This window comes from Dunckerocampus dactyliophorus, chromosome 19, assembly GCF_027744805.1.
Source record: "Dunckerocampus dactyliophorus isolate RoL2022-P2 chromosome 19, RoL_Ddac_1.1, whole genome shotgun sequence".
Taxonomy (NCBI): Eukaryota; Metazoa; Chordata; class Actinopteri; order Syngnathiformes; family Syngnathidae; genus Dunckerocampus; species Dunckerocampus dactyliophorus.
In genome coordinates, this window is record NC_072837.1 from 2036431 (window position 1) to 2054009 (window position 17579).

Sequence of the window (17579 nt, forward strand, 5' to 3'; positions counted from 1 at the left end):
TGCTTGTTTTTGGGGGCTTTTTTTTTAATGGCAAAAGTGTGACGATAACCATACAACCGAAAAGATCTAACTGCGACATCGGAAAGTTGGTCATGGTAAAATATTAAATCACACTTCACCTGTAGAGGTACTAAATGGTCTGTGAGGGCTAGTCTGGAACTAAGGGACCTACAAGGGAGCAACGCTTTTGAAATGAGAACAACTTGTAAGTCAACCAGCATCACAGAACAGCGTATGTTCAATTTTGGAGTTTCCTTTGTATGTATACTATATATTCTATATTATATAGTCGTTTTGTGCTTTTTGGTTTATCGCGGTTAATTGGTTCCAGACCCGACCGCGGTAGTGATTCGATATTAATAAACAAAATATTTTTGTAGTTAGAGCTTAGAACACCTGTTTATGACTTTCTAAATACGAATTTTAACATTATTAGAGCCCCGTAGACATGAAATAACACCCCGATAGTCACTTTGACGCTGCTATTATTCTTTGTTTACTTCACATTGCAGGCTACGCTATCACTGCAGGGACATAAGAGACGGTTGCTGCTACCATAGCAAGCTAGCGAGCTAACTAGTCCAAGTTACTTAGTCTAAACTTGAGAACGTGTTCAAACGGAGTGGGAAAGAAGGATAAAGAAGCCTAAAACCTACCACTTCCACACGGAATGAGAGGAGAACCTTTTCTTTCACTCCCTCTCAGCCATGGCATGTCGGCTGGGCTCTGCTAGCTCAGTAGCCATTCTCCATGCCGTGTGAAAGGTAATGCAATCCAATGTCATGTCTCATGACATTACTGATGCCTAGTGACCACAATACTAAATGTCACTTGTCTTTCAATATTTTTGGACTAATAATAGGCCATAGTCAACCATGAAACAGCCATCATTCATTAATTATTTTTCAAAAAACCGAGATATAGTGAGGGAGCGATATTCAAACTCTGATATAGCGAGGGACGACTGTATATTTTTACTGAAGTACTTTTTATGTATTCTCAGGAAATTAAATAGGAGCTTTAGATGTATACCAACTCATCTTTATATATAAAAGTCATGTTGACTATATATATATATATATATATATATACTGTATATATATATAAAATAATGGACTACAGTGACTGAATGAAGTATGATGCAGACAAACAGAGAGGGTGTACACAAGACTTTGAATAATTGATGTTAGCATGATAGAGGACCGTTTAACAACAGCCTAAAGGGCACCCAGTGTGCAGGACCTCATAAATAATGTTCAGCAGACTGTAATGTCTGCTACTTTATCAGCGTTAATGAATGAGTGTGGCTCCTAAATGCACCATATGGACCCTCGGATCTTGAAAGGCTGGCAGCAGATTATACACACTTGATGCGCGCAGGGAGGTTAGAGGAGAATGTGAAGCGGGTAGAATGTGACACGGGCGGTTGAGCAATTACGGCAGACATTTCTTGTTTTAGTTCAGGTTGTGTGATATGCGGATGTCTTATTAAGGTCATAAAGAAGGAGCAAAGGTGGGTCGTTAGAATGATTGGGCGTCATGGTACGCGGCAAACACAGACGTGTGCAGGCAGACACATCATATCATTAGCAGCCATAGCTGGATGTGTCTCCTGGCATAGCGTAGCACATCTCCACTCAAGCAGTAATAGACCCATGATGAAAGCTAGAAGGCGTCCCATCGAGCTTGTGTTGCGGTTACCCTGGAAACCCCTGTGGCTCCTTCTTCCTGTTAAGGGCCTCTTATAATTGGGTCCTCCTTTCATATTATTCACTGTGGTCCCTCCACGCCATGACCTGCCAGGCCTCTTCACATCGCACCACGCAGGTGTCAGCCTACCTGACGGCTACAAAGCCTTTTTAAACACTACCAGAAGGTGAAGGACAAAGAGATCAGTCATGTTTGAATGTCAACCTGAAAGTCCTGATAAGGTTCAGTGCATGTGGGGCACATTTGCTACAAAAATACAGGCTGTTTTAATAGTAAAAAATAAGCAGTTTGGCACTCAAATTGTACAATGGGAGATTCTCTTTCTGATTGTTATGAACTCCTGTTTCCATGCCAGTATTCCTATAAAATCAATGATGATTAATTGACTCTATCATCCAGACTCTGCAGACTGGTCTCCATCACGGTCACAGCTTCCTAAAGTCCCTGAGGGAGACGGCCGAGCGGGCAGCAAGCTTCCTGAACGAGGCCGGAGCAGAGAGCTTAGGAGGGGAGGTGGAAGCCCGTCTTTCCCAGCTGGAGGAACTCGCGGGCTGGCTCAGGCAGGAACACAGCTTCCTGGAGCGCGCATCACTGCTGGCGAAGGAGTTCCAGGACCGCTACAAGGCTCAGGCCCAGTGGCTGGTGGAGACGAAGGCTTTGCTCAGCTATCCATTGGAGCCCAAGGCTGAACTATACCAACGGAGGGCACAGCTCGCCAAGTATAAGGTTAGATTGCTACTTTTTACATTTTAATCGTGAGTAAGAATCTGGTAGATAAGCATGATTCATGAGACGGATTGTAGTGAATTTTTTTGTTCTCCTCACCCAGGCCCTGCTACAGATGGTCCAGTCCCATGATGGCTCCATCAGGTCAGTGGTGGAGAAGGGCGACGCTCTGCTGGCATCTGTCCATTACCCCTCAGTCAGAGACAAGATGAACAGGCTGCAAAAGGACTACAGCGACCTGTGTAATATGGCCATGGTAAGAAAACATGCAGGGGACTTCTCCTCACAATTATCCGTCACACGTTTTGTTCCAATGTTAAGGCCCACATGGAGCATCTCGACGGCCAGGTGAAGGAGCAGGAAGTGTACCACAACAAGCTCCAGGAGGCGGAGCGATGGCTGCTGCAGATGTCCAGCAAGATGGTGACCCCTGACCCCAGCGTGAGCCAAAGTCTGGAGGCGGCCACTCAACAGCTGGCAAGGCACAAGGTGACCAAAACACAGGACGTTGCTAATGCAGTTGATGATGTCACATGTGGTCACACAGGCTTCATTTGATATGAACACATAGAAGCTATGTGAATGATGCAGAACAGCATTGCATACATCCTAATACATACACATATACTGTATTATGTAGTGGAGTGGAGTAGTGTCCTTCAGAGCCTTAACAGTCTGCTGTGACCTCCTGTGTCATTGACCATCCTGATATCTTTTTTTTTTATTTTTTTTACTCTGTCCCTTTGTCCTCCACAGGCCATCATGGAGGAGATAGCAGGCTTTGAGGATCGCTTGGCAGGCTTGAAGCAGCGAGGGGACCACCTGGTGCACGGCTGCGACGAGCGTGTGCAGAGTCGGCTGAGACAGCAGGTCCAGGCTCACCAGCAAGGCACCAGAGACAGCTACTCTGCCATCTGTAGCACAGCGCAGAGAGTGAGTAAAGACAGGAGGAGGGAGGAGGAGGAGGAGGAGGAGGAGGTACTAGTCCTTAGACCATCAATGTTTTTGTTGTTTTAATGACCTTCATAGTAGTCATTTTGACACAGTGAGTAAGTAAACCAGTAGATAGCGATGACATTCCTGCACCGTTTGTGGCCTAACCTTTACTTGGTTCCTTGATTCCTTAATTATGTGTACTTTATAGAAAAGAAGTCATGCAGAGCCTTAGAAATGGTAGACATGGTCCATTTCACTGCATGCCATACAAGTATAACTATATGTGTCAAAATTAAAAGTCTAATACAAGGGGAATAACACAAAAGAAAGTTTGCTTCTTATGCATTCCACACATTTATTCTGATTTGGGTGTTTTTTTGAAGGAAATGTTCCAATTAATTCCTCTATTCAATCCATCGCAGTGTCTCCTATAGTCACCGGATGCGTGGACAACAGCACATAATCGACAGGGACTCTAATTAGCGCCGGGTTAAAAAACTTAGGCATGAGAGCAGTGGCTGTACGCAACCTCCTAACTGCGTTTCACGTATCATGAGTCTTCAGCAACAATCAGCTGTATTTACCTCTGCGTGCGCTTTAATATGCCTGCTGCGCTGCGCAGCTGTCAGTGTGAAACTCACTTTCATTATTTACAATGAACTCACCACCAACTGTTCATGCTGCCTGAGCAGTTTGCTTCTTACAGTTATTGCACCATTGGTTCTGTTGCTGTTATGTTGTGCATGTATTAATAAATGTGAGCGTGAGAGAGCAATGTTTTCCTTTCCACGTTCTCATTTAATTTAAAGCAGCTAAAGTGATTGTTGCACACTTCTAATGGATGAGTAAACATTTTTCCATGCGTACATGTGAGTGCCAAATAAGGCCACACGTGCACAGTCACACTCAGCCAACATATCAATGTCATTAATGTTCCAGCCGCCAAGGCGACCACTTAATCCTAACCCAATCTGACACCTTAACCGTCTCTTGACGACAGTCCTTCGCCGCCAGCCTAGAGGGCATGGCGGCGGCTGCCAGGCGGAGCCCAACAACAGCAGCTCTCAGGCGAACCCTCTATGCCAGAGTCGCTAACTCAATCCCGCCATATTAATCTCCAGTTTATCCTCCTGTCAACTCCACGGTTTCATGCCTGTGCCACTATTCCAGAAGCTCTTTAATCCAGCGCCACTCTGTCTTTCTGGCATCTTCCACTCTTGTCATCATTGCTCACCTCCCGAGACGCCATCCTTTTTTTCACATCAGCCAATCTGGCATTGGGTGATCCAGCCACACTTTTCCGCCACACTGCTGGCTTCCCCTTTAGTTGCACCAGTGGCTGCCAAATGCATCCCAATGTAAGCTCTAATATCCTGCCTGCCACTTTGCACTGTGCCAGCCAATAAGCCTTTGCCAGAAACTCAGGGCAGTGTGCCAATCCATACCCCCCCTTCTTCTGTCTTTAGAGCTTCCATATTAAGATTGTCAATCAGACGTTGCTATTTCGCCCTCCATTGGAGGGTAAGGCCACCTCCGCATTCAACATCCGTCAAATACGCTGCTGCACAATGTCCCATTTGCTTTACTGAATGCCCATCAATGCATTCATTACGTACATGTTTCAATACGTATTTCTCCAAAATTAATCAAAACAACAATTTGAATATCTTCTGAAATGGGTTTTAGGTATATCAAAGCCTGGACCATGAGCTCCAGAGACACGTGAATCTCCAAGACACCCTGCAACAATGCAAGACTTGGCTGACATCCGTCTCGGAGCAGCCAGAGCCTCCTGCACAGACCCCTCTCAGCCTGGAGGAGGCGCTACAGCAGGTCAGGCATTCACAAACCTGTCATCTTCCCAACACATTTTGGACAATTACTGCATAAGCTTCCATCTTTGTGCGAACTGTGAAATGGAGTTGTGAAAACTATTGCCTTGTTGTGTTAGGTGAAGCAGGAGCGGGCCCTCCAGGAACAGGCCAGCACTTACCTCCAGCTGGTGTGCTCCTCCTGTGACCTCTCACTCCTAAGAGTGCAGGAGGTGGCTGCCGCTATCCAGCAGGTCAAACTACAGGTGAGACACCTCCAAGAAGACATCAGATCTTGTAATATTTATTACAAAGGTTGCAAAAGTTAATCATTTATTGTTTTGCTTTTAGATTGAGGAGCGCATGCTGCTTTGCGAGGAGGTTGCAGACGGCTGGAGGGACGTCGAGGAGCAAAGGGCACATTTGGAGGTCCGGCTGAGAGAGACGGAGCAGCAACACGAGAACCTCATCAGATGTCCTGCGGAGCTTGAGCCCAGAATTGCACAGAACCAGCTGGACAAAGCGCAGGTGAGCATTTATTTCACATACATAACGAATAATGTCCTTCCTTATTCAAACCCAAAATTCATAGAATGCATTGGAATTTCAACAGTAAGGAAAACCTCTGTTTTGCCACTGCAGGAGTTCCTCCAGCACGTGAGGGAGAGGCAGTCTGAGGTGAGCCGTCTGAATGAGACCATCACTCGAATGACAGCGGGACAGGACTGTCCCACCCTGGAAGACATGAGGAAACTGAGGAGGAGCTGGGTAGAAATGGGCCAGCGTGCGGAGGAGCTAGAAGCGGAGCGAGGGGACGACATGCAGCGAAGTGGCGAGTACCAGGAGAGTGTGGTCACTGTCGAGGAGCTTTTCCATCAAGTATCCAGGGAATGGGACTACCTCGCCAGGTACTAATCTTTTTTAAAATTACTTTGATATTAAGACCGGATATTCCTCAATTGGTGTTTGTGTGTGCACAGGGCTGACACTGAAAGTACAAGTGAACATCTAGAAGCTCTGAGGAAGTTGTCCAGTGACCTTGTGGAGCAAAAATCAACCCTAGAAGATCTGCGCGAACAGAAACAAAGTATCCTACCTCGAATAAACCTGCTAGACAAGGAACTGGTCAAACAACAAGTGAGTAACAGGTGAGCTGCTTGAAAATTTCTGTCTTAAAAATATGTTCCCCCTTTACTAGGTGGGTCACCTGGAGCAACGCTGGGCTCAGCTTGAGGCTCTTATCCAGCAGAAGATCCTGGACTCCACACAAACACTAGAGGACCTGGCGCGGGTGGAAACACAGCTGAGGGATGCCCGCGAGTGGGTGGAAGAGCAGCGACCCGCGCTCACCTCTGCCCTGAAAACCAGCCCGCCACCTGACCTTGCCCAGAGTTTCCTATTTGACCACTTGAGCGTGTGCGTAGAGCTGGAGGCCCGTCAGCAGCTGCTGGGCCGAGCTTTGAGCGAAGCACAAGGTGTCGCCTCCAGGCTGGGGCTGAGCGAGAAGAGAAGTCTGCAGGAGCTTGTTGAACAAGCCCAGACTGAAGTGGAGGCTTTGGAGGCTCAAGTGGCCCAAAGGAGAAAGTACCTCAGCAAGGTAAACAGGTGGCAATTCTTGTAGAATGACAGAAATCTTTTACAAAATCTATTAAATACATGTAAGTCCAGAAAAGAAAAGCTTACCTGCCCTGAATTCTCCCCACATTTTGCAATGTGTTAAGGAATGATTATGATTATTGAAACGTCACTGATTGCAGAACAACTAGAGTAGGCATTCATACAATAAACTGTTTTCCCCAGGCCTTCACAGAGAGGACTCAGTTCCTTCAGGGTCTGGGGAGAGCGCTGTCGTGGGTACAACAACAAGAGAGGAAGGCCCTGATAGATGACCATATTGCACTCCTCCCAGAAGACCTCGCCAAACAGGCGTCTGCGTGTCGCAGCATCCAGAGCAGTCTTCGAGCCTACCAGAGGGAGTTGGCATCGCTTTGGGTTCAAGGTCGGGAGCTCGAAAGGGACGCCACGGACAAAGAGAGAGCAGAAACCTTGGCGAAACTCGAGGAGCTGCAGGCGGTATTTGAAGCGTCTCTGCAGACAACCAGCCAGCGTGTCACAATCTTGGACAAAGCCTTCACATCCAGGAAGTACTTCCAGGTGGACCTGAACAAGACTTGTCACTGGCTGAGACACGCAGAAGCCATCACCTTCCCGGAAATCAGTCTCAGCGACATAGAGGATACCTCAGAACTGCAAGGACATCTATCCACCTTTCAAAAAGTCCTGGAACAAGCGTCAGAGAACGAGAACCTCCTTCTGATCGTGCAAAGGATAGGCCAGGAGATCCTTCCTACTCTGAACGAGATTGATCACTGCTACCTAGACGAGCGGCTCAACGCCCTCCCCCAACAGTACAACAGCATCCTGGCGCTGGCCAAAGAGAAAAAAGACAGGGTTCAACAAATAATCATAGAGAGGAAAGAATTCAGCACTTTTTTTTATATGACTCGAAGCGCGGTGGAGAACCTTCAGGAGCAGTTTGACAATCTGGAGAAGAAGACTATCAGTAGCAACGAAGAGGAGCTTGTTTGTCTAAGGAGGGACTATCAGAGAATAGATGAAGGTTTATCCCACATCAGCCATGCGGTCAGAGAAGTTCAGGGTAAAAATGAGGGCTTTCTCAGTACGGGCCACACCCACAGAGCTGAGGAAACACGTCAGCTAGTGTGCCTTCACAACACACTGAGAAGAAGAAATAATCAGAAACTTACAAATTTGGATGATGCCTTGAAGGTAATAGAGGAGCACAACCGACTAGCAAACAGCTTAGACCAGGAACTGAAGCTTGCCAAAGACAATCTGGTTAGACTCAAGTCAGACATAGAACTAGATGCCACACATAAAACTGCAGCTCTTTACGCGTTACTTGAACGTCTGGATTGTGTATTTTTAGAGGCCAAAGAATGTAGCCAACAGACCGAAAGCCTCGACTTGAGGTTTGACCCCACAGCCTTTCAGGAGATGACATTCCTGCGTGACTCCCTGCAGTCGTTACGTTTGGATGTGAAATGCTGCACTGAAGAAAGCGAAAAGGACATCTCACAAGACTTCTCGAAGGAGATGGAGAAGATGTCAGAATGGCTGAAGGATGTTAAAGGCGCACTCGGGGAGCCTGTACGCTTAACGGAAGCCAAAGTTGAGAGGTTGCAGGAGAAAATGTGCAAACTGAGAATCACAGAAGAGGAAGTGAAGAGCAGATTGTGCAAGGTGGATGCCCTGTTTAGCCAGGAAGTGCAAATATACTGCAGTAGACAGGAAAGTATTCCAGCCCACGTGGAGGTAAAAGGAGAGGAGCTGAGGATGCTGGGAGCTGAAGTTCTAAAGGAAATTAACCAAAAGCAGGTACGTGTACAGTCACACCTTTTTTGAGCTGGCTACTGAAAATGCTGTAATACACACACAATATATGCAGCAACAGTTCATGATTTGAAGTGCATGAAAAAGTATAATCACACAACAGTACGGCGAGTTTAACACGCTTGAGTTTCACACCAACAGCTGAATAGTACAACCAGCATTTTAAAGCGCATGTAGAGGCAGAAAGCTGCTGGATGCTGACTACTCAGGGTATTTCAAATGCAGCTGCTGCCATCTAGTGGCATTAATATCGCAGCTCATTGGTTCCTGACGCGACCACGGTAAGTGAATTTTACCAAAGTAGGATTTGATATTAATTAATGGAATATTTTCGTAGTTATGGTATAGAAAACCTGTTTACGATCTTTTTTACATTACATTATTAGAGTACTCAAGAGAAGAAATAACACCCCTATAATCACCTTTACATTTGTATTACCCAATATAGTAGATATAATCAGAAAATGAAGACATATTAGACATAAATAAGATAACATAGACTCACATATTAGCAGTTCTTTGTCTTTTTTTGGACAACGTGCTTCCTGTGGTGGCTATTGTCTCATCAGTGGATTGTAATGGCGGCTTTAAATGGCTATTCATTTGCATTACCAATATAGTAGACATAATGAGAGTAAGTAAGTCATTTACGACATAAATAAAACTCCTGTTTGTGTGTGTCACAATAAATGTGTTCCCCAGGGGACCTTAGTGGCACGCGGACAGGCGGTGAAGTCGGAGGTTCAAAGTTGAGTTTTAGGTTGTCATGGGTTATGGTCCCAACAGTAGCCTGTGTTATTATTTTGATTATTATATTATTATTGTGCCTGTTGTGAGATAATTTAAACCTGCAATAATTTAAACTTGCAATAAATGCTTTTTCTGGCGATTACGTCTGGCGCACACCGACACCTAGTGGCTAACGTAGAATACTACATTCACAATTAGAACGCTTCTTCTGCCTTAAGTTTGTATTTTATTTCATTTAGTTAGTTTAGCCATTTTTATGCTTGAAAATGCTTAATTTTCAAACAAGAACAAGTCCACTTTGCTTAAATATGCATATTTTTAAACTAACGATAGACTGTATTCAACCACAAAACAGCAATCATTTACTGAAACATCGCAATCGAGTGAGCGCGCGATGTTCGAACCGCGTTGTAGCGAGGGATGAATGTATAGGAGAATCTGTAGTTCACTGAATCGAGGCGTGAATTGAAATATTGACAATGTGCCTCTCGTTACAAATTAGGCTTTTTAAGTAAGAAGTTGGAGTTAATTTACAGTAATCACCTTCTATATATTACAGCTGAGTCTGGAGCCAGCTCTTGGTGTGGTCCAGAGGCACCACTCATCTCTGCAGTCCATGCAGAAACACCTGAATCTCACAGCGGATTGCCTTCAGAGTGCCAGCGTCGGAGTGGACCTTGAGCACCACACAGACTGGATTATGAACCTGGAAGAAACTGCAGCGCAGGAAAAGAAGTTTACGGCTGCCTTAGAGGAGATGAGGACGACGGTGGAGCCCCTGTTGACGGACACTGCGATGATCCAACTCAGAGGAGAAGCTGAAGCCGTGCAGCTGAGGAGCACAGAAATCAAACAGCAGTTGGAGGCCTTCAGAGACATTCATGAAAGGTGTTGATTTATTCTCATGTGGAATTTGTGATACATCTCACTGGATTGTGGACTAAATTTAAGTAGTTTAATGTTTAATGCCATTGAACAAAGTGGTTTGTGCTTTGTATAATTATTTTTCTTAGGTCTGCGTCTCTGTGGGGCTCTATCCAACATGAGAGAGACCGGCTGGTTGAACAGATGAACGATGTGGGAAGCAAGATGGCCTCGTTTTCCACCGCTAAAGCGGACAGTCTCCAGCAGGCAGAAGACAAGTGTGAGAAATACAAGGTGGGAGAAAATAAAGTGTTGTCTGCTACACCTTGAAAGCACACCGCTCGTAAGTCTCTTCCCTTCCGTTGTCATTTTTTACAGTCTTTGGCAACTCACACCGACCTTCAGGAGTTTGCTCTCAACGCTCTGAAAGAGAAGGCGGCCGAGTTAGAGCCACTCGTCACCAGGCCCGTCGCGGCCGTTGTTGTCAGCCATGCTCTCTCGTCACTATGGCAACGATGGACCAAGCTTCGCAGTGTGGCGAGAACCCAGGAGAGGGCACTGGAGGACACTGCCAGGGAGTGGAGGAACTTCACACAAAAAGTAAGAAGAATATATAATATAAATATAAATATATATATGGGTAAATGTTTTGGACATAATTGGAAGATAATATGAAGTTATTCCAGTTGTTTGTTCCAGTTTTCTTTATTTTCATCATGCTGCTGTACCTTCCCAGAACTCTGGCCCATATAATCTATTCCAATTTCATTCCACGTTCCACTCTATTTCCAACTGCACACTGGCAGCAGACAGGCTCTGCTAAACTGCTCCTCTTTTTGCAGATTTAGGTCAAATAGCTCAAAACTAGCTGGAGGTCTGTGACGTAACTCCACGCTTCAGGCCAGTTGTTTCCTGCTCTGTGCCAAAATTCTGTCACGCAGCCTCTTTCCCGCACTATTTTGAGTGTAATGGCGTCAGCTGTCAAGAATTCCCACAAACCACAACTGTATGCCTAAAAAGGGAAATGAGGTCATTGTGTGGGAACGGTCGCTTCCTGCTATGTGGTACTATCTGGCTGTCCACTACTTTTGAATGGGTTCTTTGCTTTAGGGGTAATGATGATGCCATTCGCTGCAGTCCGACCTCTTGTTTCTTTGACTTTGAATTTCAAATGCAATAGACACAATTTGTTCATAGTTCATGCAAACTACAGTAGCTCATTTGCACACATTGATGAAAACATATCCTAATTTCTGCTCCTTAGATGGAGAAAGTGCGTTCCGTGTCGGCGGACCTCCACGGCCGCGTCCCTGACAGCACGGTCGAGAAGGCAGCCACCAGGGCGGCGCTCCAGAGCCTCCTGGAGTACCACGACTCCTTCACCCTGGATGTGGAGAGGGAGCAGTCCATCCTGGCTCTGTTGGGGCAACACATCCGCAGCCTCAGAGGAGATGAGGAGGAGATGGAGAAAGGCCATCAGGAATCGCAGTGCCTTCAAGAGATCAGAAACATGCAGTGCCAGTATGACAGGTGGGGGATACTTCCTTGGAAAGAAGACTGGATTTTTTTTGTTTGCTTTTTTTGCATAGTCTGGCACCAAGTGGAACTGAAATATCCTTTCTACTGCTAACTCTAATGTCGTCCCTTGTTTCACCTATTCTAGCTTGGTGGTACAGGTGCGTGCCAGCAGGGCTCAGGTGCACCAAGAGTTGAGGGAGCGAGAAGATGTCGAGAAGGAGCTGGGCTTGGTCAAAGGTTGGATTCAAGACACTCGAGGCTTGCTCTTGAGTCCCACCGCAGACCTGGACACTCTTTTGCAAGAGCTGGAGGTACCAATAGCACCATCGCACGCACACTAAAGCAGCAAAAATCCATAGGTGTCACAAGTGTTTCTACCTCAGACTGCACACGGCGAGGTAATCAGCCGACGTCAGAGCGTGGAGCGCATGACAGTGCTGCAGCAGTCCAAATACCAGGACCTCCAGGCGGGGCTGCCGTCGGAGCTCAGCATGCAGCTGGCTGAGGTGGCTCTAGCTCTGGGTTCTGCTGAGGACCAGGTAAAGACTGGCTACACCTAGCCTTTAGCCAAGTTAAACACTGGTTGTTGTTAATCATAGAAAACAATACATAAGTCAACCTTAGCTCTGATGAAAATACTGAGTGTTTTTGTGCCATTTGGTCCAGGTCCAGGCTAGAGAACGTGAGGTGCAGCAGACCCGAGACGTAAAAGAGGACTTCAGCTCCAGACTGCAGGACATCGAGGCCAAGCTGAGGAGCATCACGTCGAGATTTGAAATGAAGGGAGCCAACCTGGAGGAGGCCAAAGAGGAGACCAGGGTAATCAAACTGACTGATTTGAATAATTAGCAAGCAATTAACCCCTGGTAAATTAGCTATTCATTGGACAGATGTTGGGGTTAATGAGTGTGCAAACGTCGGAATGACACACTGTGGATTCACTGCCCCCTAATGTGACCCAGTATTCCAGACAGTCCGAGCTTCATGCAGCTCTTTTTGCTTGCAATGTTTCCTCTTCAGACTCTTCTGGAAGAGTGTGAATGCTGCGCTCACACCCTGGCTGAATTAGCTGCGGCCGTGCAGGAGTTTAGTGAGCAGAACCCTCTCCTGTGCAAGCAGCTGGGCGACGCCGTGGCCAAAATGGCCCAAGTGCAGCGCCACACCACACAGCAGGTCCAAGACCGCAGCAACAAACTGAAGAAGGTGGGCAGTGTAATCTCCCGGTCGCAGTACTGGAAAAACATGCACACCTTCAATGTTGTTTTCTTTCTAAACTGAACAGGCAGAGAAGCAGATGCAGGAATATCACAGTATGAAGGAATTTATTTTGAGTTGGATTGAAAAAGCGCAGACTCTGGTGACTGGTAACGTCATCTGGAACCCAGTATCTCAGCTACAGGAGCAAATCAGAGCATATCAGGTGAGTCTTCCCATATATCCTGTGTTAATATCATAACAGCCCACAAATGTGCAGCTAATTAGAGTCCCTTACTCGCATTTCCAGCTGAATGTCAGACTGATCAGTATGTTGTCCACCCCTTAATTAGTATCATTTGACAACCCAAAAGGCTCCTCCCCTTTTTTCTTTCTTCTTGTAATTTATCCTCTCGTGTTGACAGGCGTTGCTGCGGGAGTGTCGAGGTCTCCATGGTGACTTGGAGGCCATGGCAGAGAGGGAGGCGCAGTTGGGGGAGGTGTTGACAACTAAAGGGAGGAGCCAGCAGGTGAAACACCTCAGCAGACGCACCGAGGAGCTTCAGCTCTCGGCCAAGACTCGGCTGCAGAGTCTGCAGGATGCCGCCAAGGTAAATGACGGTTACATTGGAGTAGAGTCACACCACACTAATACTCTCAACCGTCTTTTGAATGTAGCTTTCACCTAAGAACAGCAAAAAACTCATTTGCATGCAGACTGGCCTGGCCTGTCACAATAATCAATAAATCAGTTAATCGCACGATAATTAAAAACGGAAGTCGATAATTTTGCCGGCCTAAATAAATTGTCATGTGCGTACGTGCTTGTTTTCCTCCTCTCTCTCTACCAAACGGGCTGGATGGCAAGAGGTTTCACTCTGCGCATCTGTCTCAACACAAGGGCTCCTTGGTTCTATTGCGAAATCAATGGAATGACTGAACCCTCCTGTCAGTCACTCAGTCTCTGTGTCTCAGTGACGGGAGGCGACCCTGCAAGCGAGCTCGCACGCAGCAGCAGCACCCTGTGTGCACTGGCTAGCTGTGTGTGTCGTGTGCTACGTGATTGAATACTTTCTTCCAGCCAGTTGTGCATAAAACACGATCTGATGTCAATTTCAGCCCATGTGCGCATCCTTATTTTGTGCCATGAAAAGGTTCGTGACAAAGACCATGAAATAAATAACACAAAACGGCGAAACTTATGTTTCAGCTGATTCCCGAAGTGTAACACCTCATTGTGCACCAAACGCATTTTGCTGCATGCGAAACATGTACTTAAACCAAACTCTGACAAAATGTTCCATCCCGTTAAACGTAAACAGTGTATTCCACACACAATGTTGCTATAATTGAATCAAGGAAGTGTGTATCCAAATGAGCTGACGTCAGTATTGACATACAATGTCAACTTCAGAGTATTTCAGATTTATTTCACCGTGTTTGTTGTCAATATCCAGACAACAATGAAAGTGACACTGATTCAAAATCAGAAATATTGTGATTTTTATTGAAGTGCAATTTTGCTTTTTTATGCCATTTTATGTTCATTGGGGTTTTTCTTTTTTGTTTGTTTTAATGTTTGTTTAATGTATTATGTTGTTTGTTTAAGTGAATTTATTTAAAAGCTTTTGACATTCCATGTTTTGTTTTTGATACGGTGCGCTTGCATTATTATGCCATATTCATTACATTAATAAAAAACGGTCTCAAAATAATTTTAACAATAATAATGTTTTTAATATAATTTGTTGGACAATTATCGTCCAGCAAAATGTGTTATAGTGACAGGCTTACCCCTGAGCACCCACATCTAAATATCAACAGTGCCACCCTATGGTCATTGCAAGTACTACACCCCTTATGATCGTATCTGTTGAACCCTGCAGCAGTCAATCGACACTAATCTTCCATACGCCTGACTGTTTCCTTCTGGCGTGTTTGCATTGTAATGACACCACGGACATAACACTGCCCCCACAGGCTAGTTTGTTAGTTGTGCACGATTGTTGCATCAATTCCTCAATTTCTCTCGTTAGTCTGCCTAAATCTGTTGTGCGCATCACTCTAGAACAGGGTCAATCTGGACATATCATCATGCCACATGATCCTTTATGATCCCTCACAAATGTCCTTGCACTAGCCGCACTGATAACCAATTGTCTTAAAGCTGTACAGCTGTTCAGGTCCAGGCATTCGACCCTTCTGAAACAGAGTAACATCTGTTTTAAGACCACGGATAGTCATTTTAAATGAAAAGCTACTAACTGCGTCAGTTTCAGGTGAACCCCTTCTTTCTCTTGCCAGGTATTTTAGCCCTATTTGCTCTTCACATAATTTACCTCCTCGTGTTTTCGCAGGACATGTTGCGTCTGGAAGCCGAGGTGAAGAGCCTCCACGCTGCAGTGGACCAGATCCAAGTCACGCTGGCCTCCCCGGATCTCAACAGGCTGAGTCTGCGAGAGCAGCTCACACAGAGACAAGTAAAAGACAGCACACGTGTTCAAACACAGCCATTCGGACACCCTTGTTTTAATACACATTTTAATACACATTTCCCTCCAACTCTTCTCCTCAAGCGTTTGTTGGCGGAGATGGATGGCTTCAAGCGGCAGGTGGCGGCTGTACAGCAGTGTCAGAGCGACCTCCGGCTTCCTGAAGAAGTAGTGGCAGGTCTTCCTGTGTGCCGCACAGCGCAGAGCCTGCAGCAAGAAACCAGCCAGCTGCAGCATACAACCATCCAGCAGTGCAATATCCTGCAGGTAGGGGGCAGTCAAATACACAAACACATGCAATTGGTGAAATACACCCGCCAGAATGGTTCATGCCCCTCATAATTGATCACATCATCAGTCAGTTGTACAAATAATAGTTGTTCTTTTAGGATGGCTTCATTGTGTGTCAAGTTACACTGTAGATGTGAAAATCCTGTCTGTATCAAATGATGCAGGGGGGCCACTTTGATACATTTAGTCTATTAAAGATTTTAAAAAGCAATACAAATGTATTTCTTAATATAGCAATATAATTTTGTGTTATAGGGTGCAATGCAAATAGTTATTAGTGTAATTGCTAATTTTATATGTTGTTAATAATGAATCAATTGGTTGACGCTGTTTTATTATGCCGTGAATGATGTTGCCGAGTCCCTGCAGACCTTTTCAGAAATATCGGGGTTTGTTTTCAAGCCCCTTCAGACTGGTATTATCCTCCAATCCTCTACTTCTGGGCTGATTTGCTTTTAAGCTCATTGTAGTGAAGATTAGTCATTAAAGGATGTGTCCTTGGAAACTGTGCAGAGGACAAACAGCTAAACTAAAAAACGCCACATCTATGCATGTGCCTGCTTCCCCTGTTCATACTGTCTCACTATTTCATGTTAGGAGGCTGTGGTGCAGTATGAACAGTATGAAGTGGAGGTGAAGAACTTGCAGAGGTTGATAGAAGAAGCCCACCGCATCATTCAGGACCGACCCGTGTGCACCAGCAACATTCAGGAGCTTCAGGCTCAGATACAGCACCATGAGGTGAGACCTTGTTTGCTCTTGCAGGTTTATACTGTATTTATATGTCATGGAGCACGGAAATATGATCAGCAGCGCTCAATATGCTGCAGTGCAGTTCTATTTCACGACAACCCACAATAATAGACATTGTTGACTGTCAGTTAGTGACAGATTGACGTCAGAGAGGAAGTGGAGGGGTTACACATTTCCTGCACTACTCTATCAGCATGTAGGGGCAGGAAGTACATTGCATATAGATACAGTATATATACAATCACAGCCGGAACATTGCATTGAGGATGCTTTAAGGTTCATATGCTACTGTACCTCTTCACTTAATGTTTTGCAAGCAGTCTTAAAAAAAAAAAAAAGTTGTGCTCTGCCTCTGTAAGCCCAACCCGCACTTTATCTGATGTGCAGAATCCTGTGTGACGCAGTGTGCATGCCTCGATTCAACTGCAGTATCCCAACTTTAAAGTGGCAGAGCGCGGTGTGTGTGAGGCAGGGAATCTGAAAAAGAATAAAAAGAGCCTTCAGGGACCAGATTCCCTGGAAGCGTGTTTTTCTATTTGATGCTATTTTCAGCCTTCTCCTGCCTCACGTACTTGCGACTGAAATCCCTCCGTCACTACATAGCGTTGATGTCTGCGGCTGGCCTCTTAAGCTGAGCATGCAGCCACTACTCCGCTGGCCTAGTTAGTCACATGACCTGATTATATGTGCATTGACCATCTGCGGCACTCAGAGAGGAGGAGGAAGAGGAGGAGGCTCATACCATAGCTGAAATCTGACACCATCTATGTCACTCCTCCAAACACTCCCTCTCTCCTTGCTGCTCTCTTTTGTTAGCAGGAATCTGTCCAGATGATTGGGGGAGCGGGGAAGGGTGGAGGAGGGGTATGGGCTGTGACATCACTTCCTGCTTTTCCTCGCACTTTTGCCTATGTGGAAGAGGAGGCGGGTCTGAGGAATTTTGAACTAAATCCATGAGAGAGTCTCTTTTTTTCTCAAGCAAACATCCTTCCTGTTGGCCTGACCGCCACTGAGTCATCCGCCTGCTCCCTGCTCTGATTGGCTCAGAGATACAGAGGAGAACAAGAGAGAGAGGACTAGGGAGAGTGAGGCAGAGCTATTCTCTTTCTGTGCACACACT

The 17579-nt window shown here is 45.8% G+C and overlaps 1 protein-coding gene across 9 annotated transcripts in view; it reads left to right on the plus strand.

Moving 5' to 3' along the window:
• syne1a (spectrin repeat containing, nuclear envelope 1a) overlaps positions 1 to 17579 on the plus strand; it is a 115718-nt gene that overhangs the window by 66740 nt on the left and 31399 nt on the right. For all 9 annotated transcript variants that reach the window (XM_054762005.1, XM_054761999.1, XM_054762004.1 and 6 more), the window contains 24 exons: positions 2110 to 2436; positions 2540 to 2692; positions 2758 to 2925; positions 3193 to 3369; positions 5059 to 5205; positions 5324 to 5449; positions 5535 to 5711; positions 5826 to 6091; positions 6164 to 6320; positions 6382 to 6780; positions 6984 to 8582; positions 9907 to 10235; positions 10361 to 10505; positions 10590 to 10811; positions 11476 to 11741; positions 11875 to 12040; positions 12113 to 12268; positions 12396 to 12548; positions 12750 to 12932; positions 13012 to 13149; positions 13349 to 13534; positions 15281 to 15403; positions 15500 to 15682; positions 16304 to 16447. In XM_054762005.1, coding sequence (XP_054617980.1) covers positions 2110 to 2436; positions 2540 to 2692; positions 2758 to 2925; positions 3193 to 3369; positions 5059 to 5205; positions 5324 to 5449; positions 5535 to 5711; positions 5826 to 6091; positions 6164 to 6320; positions 6382 to 6780; positions 6984 to 8582; positions 9907 to 10235; positions 10361 to 10505; positions 10590 to 10811; positions 11476 to 11741; positions 11875 to 12040; positions 12113 to 12268; positions 12396 to 12548; positions 12750 to 12932; positions 13012 to 13149; positions 13349 to 13534; positions 15281 to 15403; positions 15500 to 15682; positions 16304 to 16447 — 6090 coding nt within the window. The remainder of the gene's footprint in view (positions 1 to 2109; positions 2437 to 2539; positions 2693 to 2757; positions 2926 to 3192; positions 3370 to 5058; positions 5206 to 5323; positions 5450 to 5534; positions 5712 to 5825; positions 6092 to 6163; positions 6321 to 6381; positions 6781 to 6983; positions 8583 to 9906; positions 10236 to 10360; positions 10506 to 10589; positions 10812 to 11475; positions 11742 to 11874; positions 12041 to 12112; positions 12269 to 12395; positions 12549 to 12749; positions 12933 to 13011; positions 13150 to 13348; positions 13535 to 15280; positions 15404 to 15499; positions 15683 to 16303; positions 16448 to 17579) is intronic.